Source organism: Spermophilus citellus (genome assembly GCF_964194105.1).
Source record: "Spermophilus citellus genome assembly, chromosome: 3".
Classification (NCBI taxonomy): domain Eukaryota; kingdom Metazoa; phylum Chordata; class Mammalia; order Rodentia; family Sciuridae; genus Spermophilus; species Spermophilus citellus.
The window spans coordinates 151640506-151656476 of NC_138184.1; the positions used below are offsets into that span (position 1 = coordinate 151640506).

General features: G+C 34.9%; 1 protein-coding gene across 2 annotated transcripts in view; it reads left to right on the forward strand.

Moving 5' to 3' along the window:
• Positions 1-957: 957 nt before the first annotated feature.
• The window catches only part of TMEM196 (transmembrane protein 196), a gene marked incomplete at both ends in the record, with an annotated part of 59313 nt that continues 44299 nt past the window's right edge, over positions 958-15971 (forward strand). The window contains one exon of one of the 2 annotated variants that reach the window (XM_081283384.1): positions 958-1122. In XM_081283384.1, coding sequence (XP_081139510.1) covers positions 958-1122 — 165 coding nt within the window. The remainder of the gene's footprint in view (positions 1123-15971) is intronic. The other variant, XM_081283385.1, reaches the window with a different exon arrangement.

The window sequence follows — 15971 nt, forward strand, 5'->3', positions numbered from 1 at the left end:
CGAATGAGCCCCGCGTTGACGTAGGCATCGCCTCTTCTCCCTGCTGGATGGAAGCCCAGAAGGGAGTGAATGGGGGAGATGCGGAGGTCGGCATCTCTTGGATTCCTGTGGTTAGGGTCCCCGGGCGGGGCAGATCAAGGGCTAGCCAAGAGAACTGGTCCTAGACCCACAAATACATCAGGCTTTTCCCTCCTCCGTCAACCTCGTAAATTCCTATGAGGTCATAGCAATGAGAGAGAATCGGATCAAGAGAGAGGGGGAGGAAGAGGACGACGACGAGGGAGAAGAAACCCAGATGGAAAGAGGCCATCAGACAAGGTCGCATTTTCTGGCGACACGGAGACTGCGAGGAGCGTGGTGCTGAATCCCATTCGCCGACTCCGCCGGGGGACCTAGAGACTTGCAGAAGCACTTTGCGTTACCACGAAAACAAAGGAGAGGAGGCAAGAGGCAGAGGCAGAGAGAAGCTCTGAGCAGTCCCCCTTGGCTCTCCGGGAAGCTAAGCTCATTCTCCTCCGCAAGGAAAGAAAAGGGACCCTGAAAGGTCCTGGAGGCTGAGGAAGGAATAGGGTTTCCCTGCGGAGATTGGAACACGGCAGAACTCTGGACAGCGCCTCTTGAGCACGGCTCTGGCTCCCAGGTCTCCCCCGTCTCAGGCTCTTTGAAAGCCCTGCTACCGCTGTGATCTCTTCTGGACTCTTATCAAGCCCAGGAAGATCTGTCCAGGATCCCTGTCTGAGCGTGCCAGTGGGTGGAGCAGCTCTTTGCCTCTGACCGGGCCAGGGAGGAGGGTCTCCAGTTCTGGAAATCCAGTCCTTGTGGATAATGTTTCGCTGCTGAAGAAAGAAAAGTTTTAGGATCTGGTAGGGGGTGGAAGGGGTGAGGAGAATCGTGGAAGAAAGAAGGTGGATGGTTGGTTTTCCTCTGTGATCTGAAAGGAATGATGACCCAGGAAGGATGTGCACCAGCGGCCAGATTATTGGGAGCCTCTTGGTGCTTTCCGTGCTGGAGATAGGGTTGGGGGTATCCAGCGTGGCCGTGGGGGCGGTCAGCTTCAGCCTGGCCCTCCGAGAGCACAAGCCGCAGCTCGGAGACTCGTCCCCGGTATGGAGCGGGGTGTGTGTACGTTGAGCCATTTCACTCTCTCTTTACCTCTTTACGGTGATGGTCAGTGTGCGTGCGTTAGTCACCCCCTCCCCGGGAAACAAAATCATAAATCTCCTCTGGCTTGCATGTAGGTTCGAATCGGCAAACTATGCTTCTTTATGTTGTCCTTTTATTTATTTGGGCTTTTTTTTTCTTTTGCCAAGACCAAATTAAATGGATTTGTTTAAAGTTGGGGGGACTGTGTTCAATTCCACTGGCTGATTCTACAAAAGGGCTGGCCAGTGTTAATGATTTGGGAGTCACATCTGTCAAGGGTAGACTCAGTCTTTTGTTCCTTTTATAAGGAAGATCAAAATGAGAGTGTTACATCATTTTCTTGTGTCAGAAAAAAGCAGGGATTGTTATGCATTTATCTCTAGGCAACATTGCCCAGGGTATACAAAAGTCAACAATAATAAGACAATGACAAAAAGAAAGAAAAAAAAAAAAACAATTGTGGTGTGCTTGTGAAAGGAGCATATGAGTGCATTTCATCCCAGAAAACACCACTCTCAATTTTTCTTTGCTATCTTTCTGATACTTTACCTTTGAAAACTCTTTTGTAAGTTGGAGGCAATAAGTTTAGTAAGAATGGTAAGTTTATCAATAGTGGTAAGGAATGCAACAGCATTCTAATTGGAGAATAACCCATCTCTCATAGAAAATGTCATAATTTTTCTAGGTAAGGTGGCAGACCCTACAAGCTTCTTGGTTAGTTACTTGGGTGAATCTTAAAGACAGCTTTAGAGGCCCATTTCTTCCAACAAGAATAAATAAAATAATTTAGCACTATTCTTAGTGTGGACCTAATTGTTTAAAAAAAAAAAAAAACTCTGTTGTCAGGACCTCTGAGTCCCCAGCTTGTTCCCACTAATCTATATAATCTATTAAATAAGTATTCTGTCACTGATAATCCATAATGTATTTAACAACCATGGCTTCATTATTTGAGCTTTAAGACACTAGGAGAAAATGACCAGTTAGGAGTCCATGAAAAATCATTCCAAAGTAATTCATTTTTTAAAAATGCTCTGGCATGCTTAAAACTGATAAAATTGTGCTTTGGGTAATTAGTTTTTGTATTTTAATTTTTTCCAGGTGAGATAAATATACTTATATTACAGAACTTGAAAGAAAAATGGTATTGAAATCTCCTAAGAATACTTGTTCTGAAATCAATAATTAGCTACTATTAACCTCCAAATAGCTATCTTGTTCTTAATTATGTAATTTTTGTGAAGGTATATATTAAATTTGAGTTTGAACAGATAAAAGGAACATCTTAAATCTGATAATTCTACATCTTATATGTGGTTATAAATATTTTGAGAGTTGTGGTTATTATTGTTATTATATAAACAGAAATAAGACTTTAAAACTTCTATTGTACAACTGTCAAAGTGTAATGCCAACATGTAGAGAAAGGGGGAGAAAATGCCGTCTTTTTATGGCTTAAGAATGATAAGACTCAAATACTCTTCAAGTCATTTCCTACCCCCCTAAAATTCAAGAAATTGAATGAATAAGCATAAGTGTCTCTAAATATTAACATATCCACTTTATATTCAAAAATTTTAAATGACTACATTAGCTTGGTATCATGTAAAATATAATACTCATATCCATAAAGTCACTATTACAAAGAATTTCTTCCACTTTTAATTTGTTGTTCAGAGTGAGCCAAATTCACCTAGATTCCGGGAACAATAATTTTTAATAATATAATAATAATTATATAGTCTAGTTCAGTAAAATCAAATAATACATTTGACTGAATTAATGTGTCTGAAACTAAAGAGCCCAATACCATTGCTCACTGCCATAAACCCAACTTAGAAAATTCAAATTTGTGTAGAAGTAAATACTCAATTAGGATCTTTATGCTTATCATTTTATTGGCTGGCTATGTAGACTATTTAAATTATTTGTGGTAAGTCATTTGTGAAACAGTCTGAACTACCTCTTAATTCCTTCACTGGTGAATTCATATAACAAGTAAGAATACAGAGTTGAGCGTGTGAAAACCACTTTACTATTTACTACAGAGGGTAGCAAAATGAATCAGAGCATCATCCTCAAAAGGCTACTGCTGGCAAAGAAAACAATATGTGCACATCACCAACTTGGTTAGTGGTAAAAAGTTAGTGTGACCTCAGAGAGGTACAAAGACAAACAGGGAGAGAAAGGTTGGCATGGTCAATGAAATATCCATGGAAGAAATATTATTTTATTCTTGAACTTGAAAATTTATTGAGACATGGAATCAAGTTATCACAGTGTTCATGTATCACTGTGTAAGGATCTGCAGTCAGACTACTTGGTTAAAAAATCTCAGATCTGTCACTTCTAGATGGGTGACGAGGCAAAGTTTCCTCATGTGTAAAACAGGACTGGTACAAGGCACAGATTAAATAATGCTCTAAGTAAAGAGCCTGGCATGCAGTGAGCATTGAGTTAATAGAAACAGCAAACAATGGACACACAAACTTGCAGTATAGGGGGTGAGAAGTGAGATCCTTTCAGGAAGCATGGATGAAGGCAAAGAACAGGGATAGGGAAGGTTATGTTCCAGGAATTGGCTCTTCATATTTTTCTAGGGTTTAGTTGTGGGAGAGGAAGATAAGGATAGACAGAGGGTTTGTGGCCAGATCATAAGAGGCTGTGTGCCCATTTGAGGCAATAGATTTATTCCCTTATACTTTTAATAATATTAACACCAATTCTTAATTCCCAAAGAGATTTGAAGAAGGTGCAAAGAGAAACTAGATTTAAAAAACTATTCATCTCTTTGGTAATTTATGAATTAAAAACTGTATCATTTATGAATACCAAATGAGATCTTTCAATAATTAACCTGTCAGAATATACACAGTATAAAGCTGACTGTGTTTTGATTGATGTCATGAAGCTTTTTTCAAAACATTAACATCATTATTACAAGGTTTCTGAATTAAATTTAAAGTTAGTGGAAATAAAAGCTACACTATAAAGGATTACTGAAATCATAATCTTTAGTCTAGGACAAGGTTATTAAGGTTTTAGGCAGTTAGTTTGGTTATTTGACCCCAAACGTGAATATTTTTTAAAATGGCTTAAAAATAAAGTAGTATCTAGATAAAGGATCTAAAATAAATGAGAGGGATGCTTACAAAGATAGTTACAGTCACTGTTTCACAATCAGACAAGGTAATTCCTGTGATTAGCCTAAAAAAATGTGGGTAGTTGGAAGGAAAACAAATCATCTAACTATAATTTTATAGATGCCTTTATAGCATTTTTGTTTTTTCTTGATTCTTTGTTATGGTCACTTAAAATGAAACTATAAAATCAGAAAGTATATTCTTTAAGTGACAGTGAATGGACCATTGAGTTGACTGCTTTGGAAAAGATAAAGTCATAGGATATAGAATTGATATGCAAAATTTGACAAGGAGTTAAGTAGACAGAGTTGTGTTTCCAAGTTGCTGTGCAAAAGTCACCCTTAGTGCATCATCTATAATGCAGATGGATGAGGTTTAGTGATATTCATGGATATCCATGAATCCCAAAGAACTTTATATTGTTGCCTTAGGTTGGCAGTTGAAATCCAAAGATTCAGATGTTGATGTCCAGAATAGAGTCTGTTGCTGATTTGTATTTGATAAACATCATAACTATAATCCCACCCATCTATATCTGATAATCTTCTATAAATTTTAATTTATTAAAATAATTTTTCTAAACTTAGGTTTCCCACATGTAAACCAAAATTGCAGTCTTTTAAAATATTCAGAAGTTCCCTTATCCAAATCATTAAAAAATTTGAGTGATTTTATTACTTATTTTTTAGGATTATACTTGATTTATACATCATAATTTTCTGTTTAATAAATATGATGTTTTGGTTGGATGAAATTTATAGCATAATCAGTGCAAATATACCTATTCTGTAGACTCCTGGTTCACCATGGCAACGATTCAGCCAAATTGAAGACTTAGTTAAGATGTTCATCTAAACATTCTGATAACATAGCATCACAAATGAGGTACTATATACAAATGATATGTGTTCAAAAATATTATTTTATATTCAGAGCTTTTAATTTAAATTTTAATTAAAACCAAAACATGAAAGAAGGCCCCCAGTTACTTCAAATGCATACAATCTGAAGCTAGCATATCTCTGTCTAGAGAATATGCCACTTTTCTACACTGTCAGAACACATAAAATAGGAGATTCATTCTCTTTATAATGAGATGTAAACACTGCCTATATCCTCAGGGAAAAAAAATTACAAATGTATGTTTATCTCTCATTCTAAAAGTAATTTAAATTTTATAAGTAATTTATGAAGACATTTCAAAACATTTTTATAAAAATAATTAAAGCTGGCATTCTCTTCCTTACCAGTTTATCAAAAGCAGTCAAAATTATCTTAAAATCTTCAATATTTCTCCGTGCATAAATAGTTTTCTCTGGGATATGAAGCCCAATGTGTGATCAAGATTTTAGATAGAAGAAAAGTCATTCATGAATCCTTTGGAGCCCAAGTGAAGAATCTCATGTATGACTCATCCTCTCATTCTCAAATTTAGATAAGTAGAGCAAACCAAACTACTCAGAAGTGTAATTATTATTGAAGGGACCATATCATATATCTAAGAAGGCATAAATACATGTCCATTTCTGGTGTTGACCAATAATGATGTTATGGAGAAGGTAATGGTTTTGTCATTAGCTGATGAAATTTTCTTGTCTAAATTTTAATCACACTAAAATAGTATGTTTTGAAATTTCTATTCAGTCCAAGACAAAATCGACTTTTTAATTATGGCCCTGACTGGGGAACATAGCTTACCTTGAAGTCTTTGCCCTGGGATCTTTAGGGCATAATTGATAATATATATAACAGTCACCTACTTGTTGACGTTTTACTTGATATAATTATGTTTTGAACCAAATCAAATCTCTGAATTTGGATCCTTTTGCCTAAAATGTTTGAGTTGGCTCTTTGTATGGGCTTAATTATTAGCTAGACTATTCAATTATACTTCCAATGTAACCAAACTATTGTTTTTATATATTCACTTAGTCTTGGATAACAATAAATTCTTTCAATAGACAGAAAGTGTGCCCCAATTATCCAAAGCAAAATGCCCATCTTTCATCTCAGTAAAAACTATAGTGGTTTTTGTTGTGTATGCTCACGCATGTGCATGCATACTCCCACACTCATACACTCCCCATACACATATACAGGCAAAAGGGAAGGAGTCACAACAGCTTCATGTTCAAGGTCACAATCATTTCACCTGTGAAGTACCAAATTTAATTGCGCTGTTGAATAAAATGAATTATCAACACCCCACTGCCCCCACACATATATACATGCACATACAGATAGAAACAGTTGAGTAATCCTTCCCTGAAATGCTTGGAACAACATATGTATCAAATTTCATGATTTCTGGATTTTGAAATAGTTGCATCTAAATAATAAGATGATCTTCCATCAGACCCATATTTAAACATAAAGTTAATTGATGTTTCAAATACACCTTATATATACACGGAGGCTGAAGGTAATTTTATACAATATGCTTAATGTACTTTAATGTACCTGTCATTTAGCTCCAGCCTATTATGTGGGATCAGATGTGAAATTTTCTTTTTGCAGCGATATGTCAGCACTCAAAAATTTGGGGAGTTTGGAGCATTTTAGATTTCAGACTTTCAGATTACAAATGCTAAGGAACTAGACCCAGGGTTGGTGAAAATATTTGATTTTATTGTTTTGGGGGTTTAGTGAAATTACTCTACATTTAGGTGTTTCAAAATGCCAAATGGACAATATGCAGATAAGTAGATGGCAGCATATAAACTCTTATTGAGCATATTTCTAAGAAAGAGAGAAAGAAATTGTGCAATTACTTCCCTCTGTGATGTACCAAGCAATGCAGCCCTTCTCCTTGTATGCAAGTTGAAAGTTATTCAAGTTGAATGACAGACTGAATTTATACAACTCTCTCAATAGAACTACGGCAGTAGATGAGTTATGCTTCTCCACTAATTCATGGTTTCTGAATTTGTAAAAGCAGGAACATCCTAGTTTCACGGAGCTGTTGTGGAACTCAGAAGACAATGTTTATTAACTGTTAATACTGAGCCGGTACAAAGCAGGTGTTCAGTGACAATCAGTGCCTTCCCTCTGCTATCCTTCTGCTGTTTCATGACTGCCTGAACCTAAGGTCCACTGGGGTGTACTGGTTTTCAACATTTCACCAGCATCCCTAATCAACTCTAGTTTGACTCTTTCTTCTTGTTGTTATTCACATATAGTATGTGTCTAGCTAGCTTTTGGTTTAATTCAGGTATATAGACTTTAGCAACTTCGAAAATGTACCAAATATCTGCAATTTAGAGATTATGAAAATGTTTACCTTTTAACTGAATGAGGAAACAGTGGTATCTACAAAGCACCTCTCCCTTTGTTTTCCTTTTTGTTGTTGTTGGTGGTGGTGATGGTGATGCTTCCTTTTTGGAGACAGATTTTCATTATTGTTTCCAAGGCTGGACTCAAATTTCCATGCTCAAGTGAATCCTCCTGCCTCAGCCTCCTGAGTAGCTGAAACTATAGGCACACACCACCATTGCCAAGCTCCTTTGTTTTCCTGTTGGAGTGAGAGATGGCAGCAAAAACTCTATCATAAGATATTAATTAAACAATTATATAAATTATGCTACACAAATGGAGAGATGGTGACTACTATTTATGCTATAAAACAGCCCTCAAAAATACATTTAGAACTATTTCAAGTATTTCTCAGAAAGTCGAAAGAAAAGTACTAGTTACTATCTCCGACAAAAATACTTAATATCTTGGACAATTGTAGTTTTCCTTGGACTGCCCAAGTAGCTCTTGAAGCAATGCTTATTACTCTTTGTATAATTCACAGAAGCATCAATTAAATATCTAGATTTTACATATAACCATTATAATCTTAATTAATGCCCCTGATGTTTTAGCACCAGCATTATGACTCCTGAGAAGCTGAGAAGCAGTTCTAAGTTCCATTAGTTTATGATCCATTGTTAAATAAAGGACAAAATTTTGTGGTCCATGCAAAATAAAAATATTAACAGTTAAATAAATAACCTTAGCAGTCACAGTGCCTTGATCTTTTCATCTTGTAGAAATAATACTATTATTGATTTATTGTTATTAATTATCAACTAATTCCAAGATGCCATCATGTACTTTATTATTTCTAATATTAATCGCTTTGTAAAGAATGTGTTATTTTATAAAGTTTAAGTGAAAATGTAACTTACCTAGAGTCTGTAATTATTTAATCAGAGAGGCAGTAGATGAGTTAGGCAGTATTTAAAGCCAGAGCAGTCAGTCTTATTTCAAAATCTGTACTTTTTCCATCACATTGTGTGGAACATTGGAAATTTTCATTAAAAAATGTTATTGAGGCTTGACCTCATTATTTGCTCCTCAGCACCTGAATATATATGAGTCAGGGAGGATGGCTTAAGGCCAGGTTCTGATCTTTCTCTCTTTCTAACTTTCCAGAAGATACTGGCAGAGTCAATCAATCAACAAGCACAACCCACATGTTATCAGAATTGATATTGGCTTAAGTTTTTCCTGCTCTTCAAGCTTAAACCTTAGCTTTGAATAAAAGCTAAACCAAATTATTCATTTCAAATGATTCTTAAATATTATGAGGGAAAGTCAGAAAGATGAAAGACCACAAATTTAAAGTGTTCAAAGTAAGAAACAACAGTGAAGCGTCAAAATGGTTTTCTCATGCAAGAGGAACTTATCTGGGTTTGGAAGTGAAGCAGATTTCCCATGGGCTAAGGAGAGATTTGCTAAGCAAAGCTGTGCATGTTTAAATTCATGGAGGTGTGGAATGCAATGGAGTGTTCTGGGGGTATTGAGGAGACTAGTCTAGCATGTTCATGGTCTGAACTGCTAAATGAAGATATACCTCATCTAATTAAGATGGGAGTAGCTTTAAAAAGAGTTCTGAAAGAACGACAAGACTACTTGGCAGTAGTCTTGGTTCCCAGCTAGGCTTGAGGAGCTAGAACTTGATTATCACAAGACCAAGTTAGTGTGTTCAGGAATTACTGCCTACTTTCAAGTCAAACAGGAAACCCAGGTCCCAAGATGTGCATCTTGGTTTGAAGGAAAATTTGAGGGAAGTGTAAATTCATCTCCACAAATCTAATCACATATTTTAGTATATTTCTTTTAATGGTGGGTTTGTAAGCACATAAGTACCTTGTATTCAATATTCTCATAGCTGCCTGACATACAAAAATAGGAATTTGTACATTTGAGGATATCAGTATAATACTAAGAAAGGATAAAAGACCTGGAAGTTATTAAGTTTGAGTTCAAATTCTAGCTTATCATTTTCTGATTCAACTTTAAGTGAGTTATATTATCTTGCTGATCAATCAGCTAACTGATCTCAAAAATAGCAATACAGCTTATTGCAAACTTATCCTGAAAATTGAATGTAATATTTATATAAAAGCATTCCATATACCTGTTAGATATTCAATAACCAATGTAAACCCACAACAATGACTGCATGTTTTGCCATTTTTCTGCAAAAATACATATTCTCTATGAGTTTCTGTGTATTACAGAGACATTTTATCATTTTACATTTCTGAAAATGATCTTATTGTAAGACGATTGATGAAGTTGATCTTGGTTGGACTTTAGGTTTTCTAACATTTAAGTTGCATAGCCCCTCTTAGATAAATGTGTTATCTTTATAACCAATTTTAGACATCGGTAAAAATTAGTTGTGATTTAGTGAGCATATTCCAGGTTCCCAGAAATAATTATGTTAGGTAAATGTTGGGCAAAGTGGGCATGCATTTACTTATTTTACCAAATAGTGATGTTTTTATTTTCTCATTATTTTTGACAAGGTTGTTGGAATTCGTTTTATTCTCAACTTGTTTTTTGCCAATTATTTTCCTATTTGGATTATTCAGAGGCATTAAAATAAAGATGACATTAATGACATTTTCAATGGCAGTCTATGCTTGTAATACATTACATAGTCTAAGAATTCCAATGGCTTCATTATGCTTTAAAAAAAATATTTTTAGTTGAAGTTGTCAATCAACCTTTATTTTGTTTATTTATTTTTTAATGCAGTGCTGAGGATTGAACCCAGTACCTCACACATGCTAGACAAGTGCTTTACCACTAAACTATATCTCTGACCCTTCATTATCTTTTATCTCAACAAATTCTTTAACTTAAGGGATGAGAAATTAAAGGATTTAGAATTTAGTGATTAATACCAAAAAGTGAAATCAGTAACAAGAGTAAGATAAAATCTAAAATTTAAGTCACATAAAGAAAAAAATAATGTGTAGATGTAGATGTGCACACTCTGGTACAGGGCAGGTGGAAAGATGAACGATTATAGGAAAAAATTGATAACTGTCACTGATATGCAGTATATTCTGCTTTTATGCCTTTAATGCCTCTGATTTGGGGACAAATTCATAATGTTGGGACCCTCTTTGAAGCTGAAGTTAATTTCTATAACTAACTGGCTTTCAGAAACTGCCACACATATTGCATGGCTGTTGTGTTGAAGATTCTTGGGAAGAGCAAAATTTCAATGCTTTAATCCCCTAGAGTCCCTGGCTATTTTCAACTGTAAGAACAGATCATAAATCAGACTCAAAGCTGGCACATCCCCAGGGGAGTAATTTTTATTCTCTCTCCATCAATAAATCTATCATTTTAACATTTTAAGCTGTTATAGTTTCCATATGTATCAAGTTGTGAGCATTATATATGTATGTTCTTCTACTATATTAAAAAAATCTAAGCTCATCTTACATTCAATAAAATAAATCTTAAATATAGAAATATAGGCAAAAATCATCCAAATTAGGATAGCCTACATGACTAATTAAATTACATGTAAATATAATAATTAAAGTATTATGAATTACATAATACAAGTTTATGTGATTACATATACAAGCTCTATATAATATATATCTAAATTTTAAATTACCTTAGTAAAAAGAATGTTATTGGTAACAATACCTATCCCCAATATTTAATATTGACCATTTTCCCCTTTAATTCCCTCCAGAAATATTCATTATCTTAAATATTTATGTAGATTTAATTTTAAAGTTTATATTATATTTGACTAACATAAAAAAATTTGAATTCAGGAGATAAATTCCTCTGGTTTTGTTTTTACTATCTATGAGATTGGTTTTATATTGTTCTGTTATCAGGACTAATGTGAATAGTGACCATAAAGATTTATTTGAACAATTGATATTTAAGATACTGCAAAATTTAAATTCCCTCTCACACAAAATTCATAAATTTATAACTAATTTTCTGAATATAGTTATAATTTTCCTTGCTACAGCTACAGAAGAAACAGCTCAAAAACCTCATTTATTTAGAATGATCAAAATATTCAATAGATTACTTTTTAAATGAGAAAAGCCACCCCAAAACAGAATTAGAACATAACAATGTATAGTGCATTAAAATCAAGAAAGATCACATTACATGAGCACTGAGGGGGAGATGTGGAAAATGACATTCTGAGAATCAAGCCTGATTTGTTCTTTGCACTGAAAGATTTTTTAAAATATATTTTTTAGATGCTGATGAACCTTTAGTTTATTCATTTATTTATATGTGGTGCTGAGAATCCAACCTATTGCCTCTCACATGCCAGGCAAGTTTCCCACCACTGAGCCACAACTCCCTGCAATGAAAGATTTGAATCCCAGGCCAGTGGGAAGTTTCTGAGATAGTTTTTGGACTTGGATTTATTTAGAATTGTTTGGCATGCCTATTAGCTATATGCTATGTCTGATGATTTCTTTGGAACTTCATTCTTGTGTTCACTATTCACTCAGTTACTCTGTAGTCTCTGAAGAGGTTTTCCCCACTACCTGCTGTGCATCTTCATGTACCGCTGAGAGGTCATTCTTTCCATTTCTCCCTTGAGTGGTTTGTGTTTTCTTTTTCTTTTTAAAATTTCTCCATTTGCTATAATTGCCTCCTATCTCACCTGGTCTGCCAAATCACCAAGATGGCTTGGCAGTACTTGAAGACAGCTTATCACATGAATATATTTGTTGTACATTTTGTCCTCTAGGTATTTTATTATTCTGCATAGTTAATTATATTTATGAGAGGTCATGTCTTTGTTGATAAAGATGTTCATTCACCTTTTTCTGGTAAAACTGTTTGTGCATGTCAGTGGTTAGCAGAAGAAAACTGATATATGCAACTGTCAGCACATCATTCAGTGATGGAAAATAAGAAATTAGTTTAAGCTTTAGGGGGAGAAAGAACACTGCATAATTAGCAAGGTTTTCCATGGACTAAGAAAAGAAAGGAATATAAATAGGAAAGAAGAAAAGTGGCTTCTTTTGAAGATGAACAATATGTTTAAAATGTTGAAGAACTGGAAGAGGGGAAGGCCAAGGCCATCTAAGACAGGCAGAGAAACCCCAGAAACTGGATTGTGAGATAGCATGACTCAGGGCCTGGCACCTTCCAGGGTTAGGCTTACAGAGATGGGGCCAAATCAGTGCTGAGTTTGGTGGCAAGGAGACTCAGTGGGCTTGCACTCCATGATCTGCACTGGGTTGGAATGAGTCATGAAGAGAAATAACAGTGATGTGTGGAAGAAGAGCTCTGTTGGGAGCCAGGAAGGGTGGGCTACTGTTCTGACTCTCACAATACAGCTGCTCCCTCTATCAGTTCCTTCTCCTATTAGATTTAGTCAACAAATATTGATGCCAGAGCTACAAAATTCAATATTTTGAATTAGGTCATCAGGATCTAGCAGTGAATAAAATAAGCATGATCCCTGAACTTCTGAAGCATAATTTAAAAATGAAGGTAGACAATGAATAAATAATGCACAAATTAAAATTATAGATTGTACTTTGTGGACAGGAAAAGATACAGCTTTCTGGAAAATACAAATGAACTTTCTTAGCAATGGAGGAACCAGTAAAAGCATCTCTAAAGAATCAGTATTTTGTGTGTGTGTGTGTGTGTGTGTGTGTGTGTGAATGACTCTATTCATATTTTTCTAATTCTGAAATCTGCTGTCTAGAATGTAACTACTATAACTTTCTATTGATTAGTTTTACCATAATGTAACTTTCTTCTGAAGGATAATAAGGCATTACTCAGAGAAGATGGTGATTAACATTTTTTTAAGTTGACAACAGTGTGGGTAAAGACCCTTACATAAAAAACGTTGGTCTCTTTCAGAAATTGAATAAAGACCTGGGTGACTGGATTGTGGCAATTGAGAATGAGGAGGTAGAAGGCACTGAGTGAGGTAGAGAGGCAAACAGAGGTGAAAATCATTTAAGGCTTCTTTATTCATTTATTCATGTGTGTGTGGCGGTGGGAATTGAACCCAGGGCCTTGTGCATGCTGTGCTCTACCACTGAGCCACATCCCCAGCCCATTTTTTGAAACTTTGTCAAAATGATACAGATTTGGTTTCCTACTAATTTTTAAGAGGAACCAACAAAAAACTTTTAAGCAGAAAAAGGACAAATTTATACTTGTATTGAAAGAAGCTCATTCTGGGCTATAGTTTAGAAAACATTATTGGAATCAAATAAATACTAGGATGTATAATATGATTACTAGGATCATAGTGGAGGTGGTAAAAATAGAGGAAACATATTTAAGGTATAGAATGCCAAGATGTGTTTAATTATATACCATCATAGAGAAAAATATTAAGAATGTTTCCCAGATGTTGAGATCAAACAACTAATTAGATAGAGTTTCCATTTAGTGTTCTGAGAAGTAGATGATTAGAAGAGGGAAATACTCTGTGTCAGGGGGAGGTAAGTGGGGAGAGATCAAGAATCTATTTGAAGAAAGGAGATAATGGAGCAAGTGGATTGGGAGAGAGAGGAAGGTAGGGAAAGGGAAGGTTCTGGGAAATGAAATTAATCCAATTGTGTGCATATATGAATATGGCATAATGAATTCAACTATTAGGTATAATTATAATGCACAAATAAAAAAAGAATTTATTTACTGCCTGTTATATTAGAGTTATATGTGACATATCAAAATGGAGAGAGCCTGTAAATTGTTAAATGGGGAATTAATCTGAAAATACAAGGTATTCAAAGCCATGTAATTTGTTGCAAGCACTCAAACAAAGTCTTCTTTACTATAAAATTCAGTGGTGTGATAGTTGGGAGGAGCAAGGAAAAAAGAGACTGAGAGTCGTGGCCAGACAATATGCTGAAGACCAGAACAGTGTGGTGTCATAAAATCCCCAAAGGAGAGGCCTTCCTTGGGAAAGGAGGACTGAGATGTGGTGGTCATTGTTTACAAAAGTAGTTGAAGTAAAGTAATAGGAATATAAGTCAGTGCAAAGTGTGCAGAAGGGAGAATATGGAAATAGTAAGTATGGAACCCTAGGAAGGGAGATGGGCTGTGTGTAGAGAGGGAGAGAAATAGTTATAAAGGATCTGGAGTCAAGGACTTTTTTATTTTTAATTTATTTTTAAAGGAGATTTTGGAAGACCTTTGCATGCCAATGTGAATAATGAAATAGAAAAGAAAAATATAAGTATATAGAAAAAGTATTTGAGTAAGTAAAGGATGATTGGGTTTAGAGCTGAAGTGGGAAGGTTTTTATTAAGTTTTATTTTTGTATATTACAAAAACAGAGAAAACAACATGAGTCTGAGTGAAGATACAGAGAGTTTGGTACATTTAATGGCCAATAGCGAAGGAAGTCTCAGATGCCTTCTGTTGTGTTGTCGTTGTTGTTGTTTTAATCTAGTCTGAGACTTAAACATTTAATAACTGAGGGTAAAGAAAGGATAGGATTATAGTTTGAAGTAGACTAAAAATATCATAAATGTTTTCTATCCCTGATGGTGAGATTTATAATTAAGTCACACAATGTAAACTGCATAGAGACTTAGAAATAAATTATTCTAAAATCATCATATTACACATAAGTAAACTAGTGCCCAGAAAATTAGTATAGCTGGCTAGCTACAGAACTTGGAAAAGAATGCAAGACACCTAATTCTTAGTCTAACATTATTTCCACAGTTGCCTCAGTATATTAAGAATCCTTAAAATATGTTCTCTACCAAAAGGAAAATGTTGGCTGAACAGGAATGATCTCAAATTATTGCAACAGCTAAACTATCATGAAAATATGATAAGTATTTCAACAGATTTCAGGGGCTTCCATTCACTTCAGGCTCCAAAGAAACAGCTTTCTGCAGAATCTTTGGCAAGTACTCCATGGTGGTTTTCCACACCAACTGGAATGGAAGCTAATTTTTAGAACTTAGCTAATAATTTCAAACCCACAAGAGCTATAGATCAGTTTAGATAAGTAAAATGAATTGCTTTCAAGAGGCTTTAAAAGCAGATTCCAAAGTTCATTTATCAAACTCTGGACATTCAAAGAAGTTGGACTGGAAGTCAAAGTCCTATAGCTATGAATACTGGAAGTCAAAGTATAGCAATGAATATTTGCTGTGTGTTTTCTTTTTAATTCAAATATATAGAAATCAAGATGAAAAAATCTATATGATTCACCTGAGGCATTTAGGGGCAAATATGTGTATTAATATTATGTCTTTACATAGTTTTAAAAATATTTTATACAAACAAATGTCTTACTTTTAATAGTAACACATTAAGAAAGGTGTCCTTTTATTAAATTTATTTTTCATAGCTTTTTTTCTGGTACTGGGGGTAAAACCCAGGGGTACTCTATCATCCATTGACTAAACC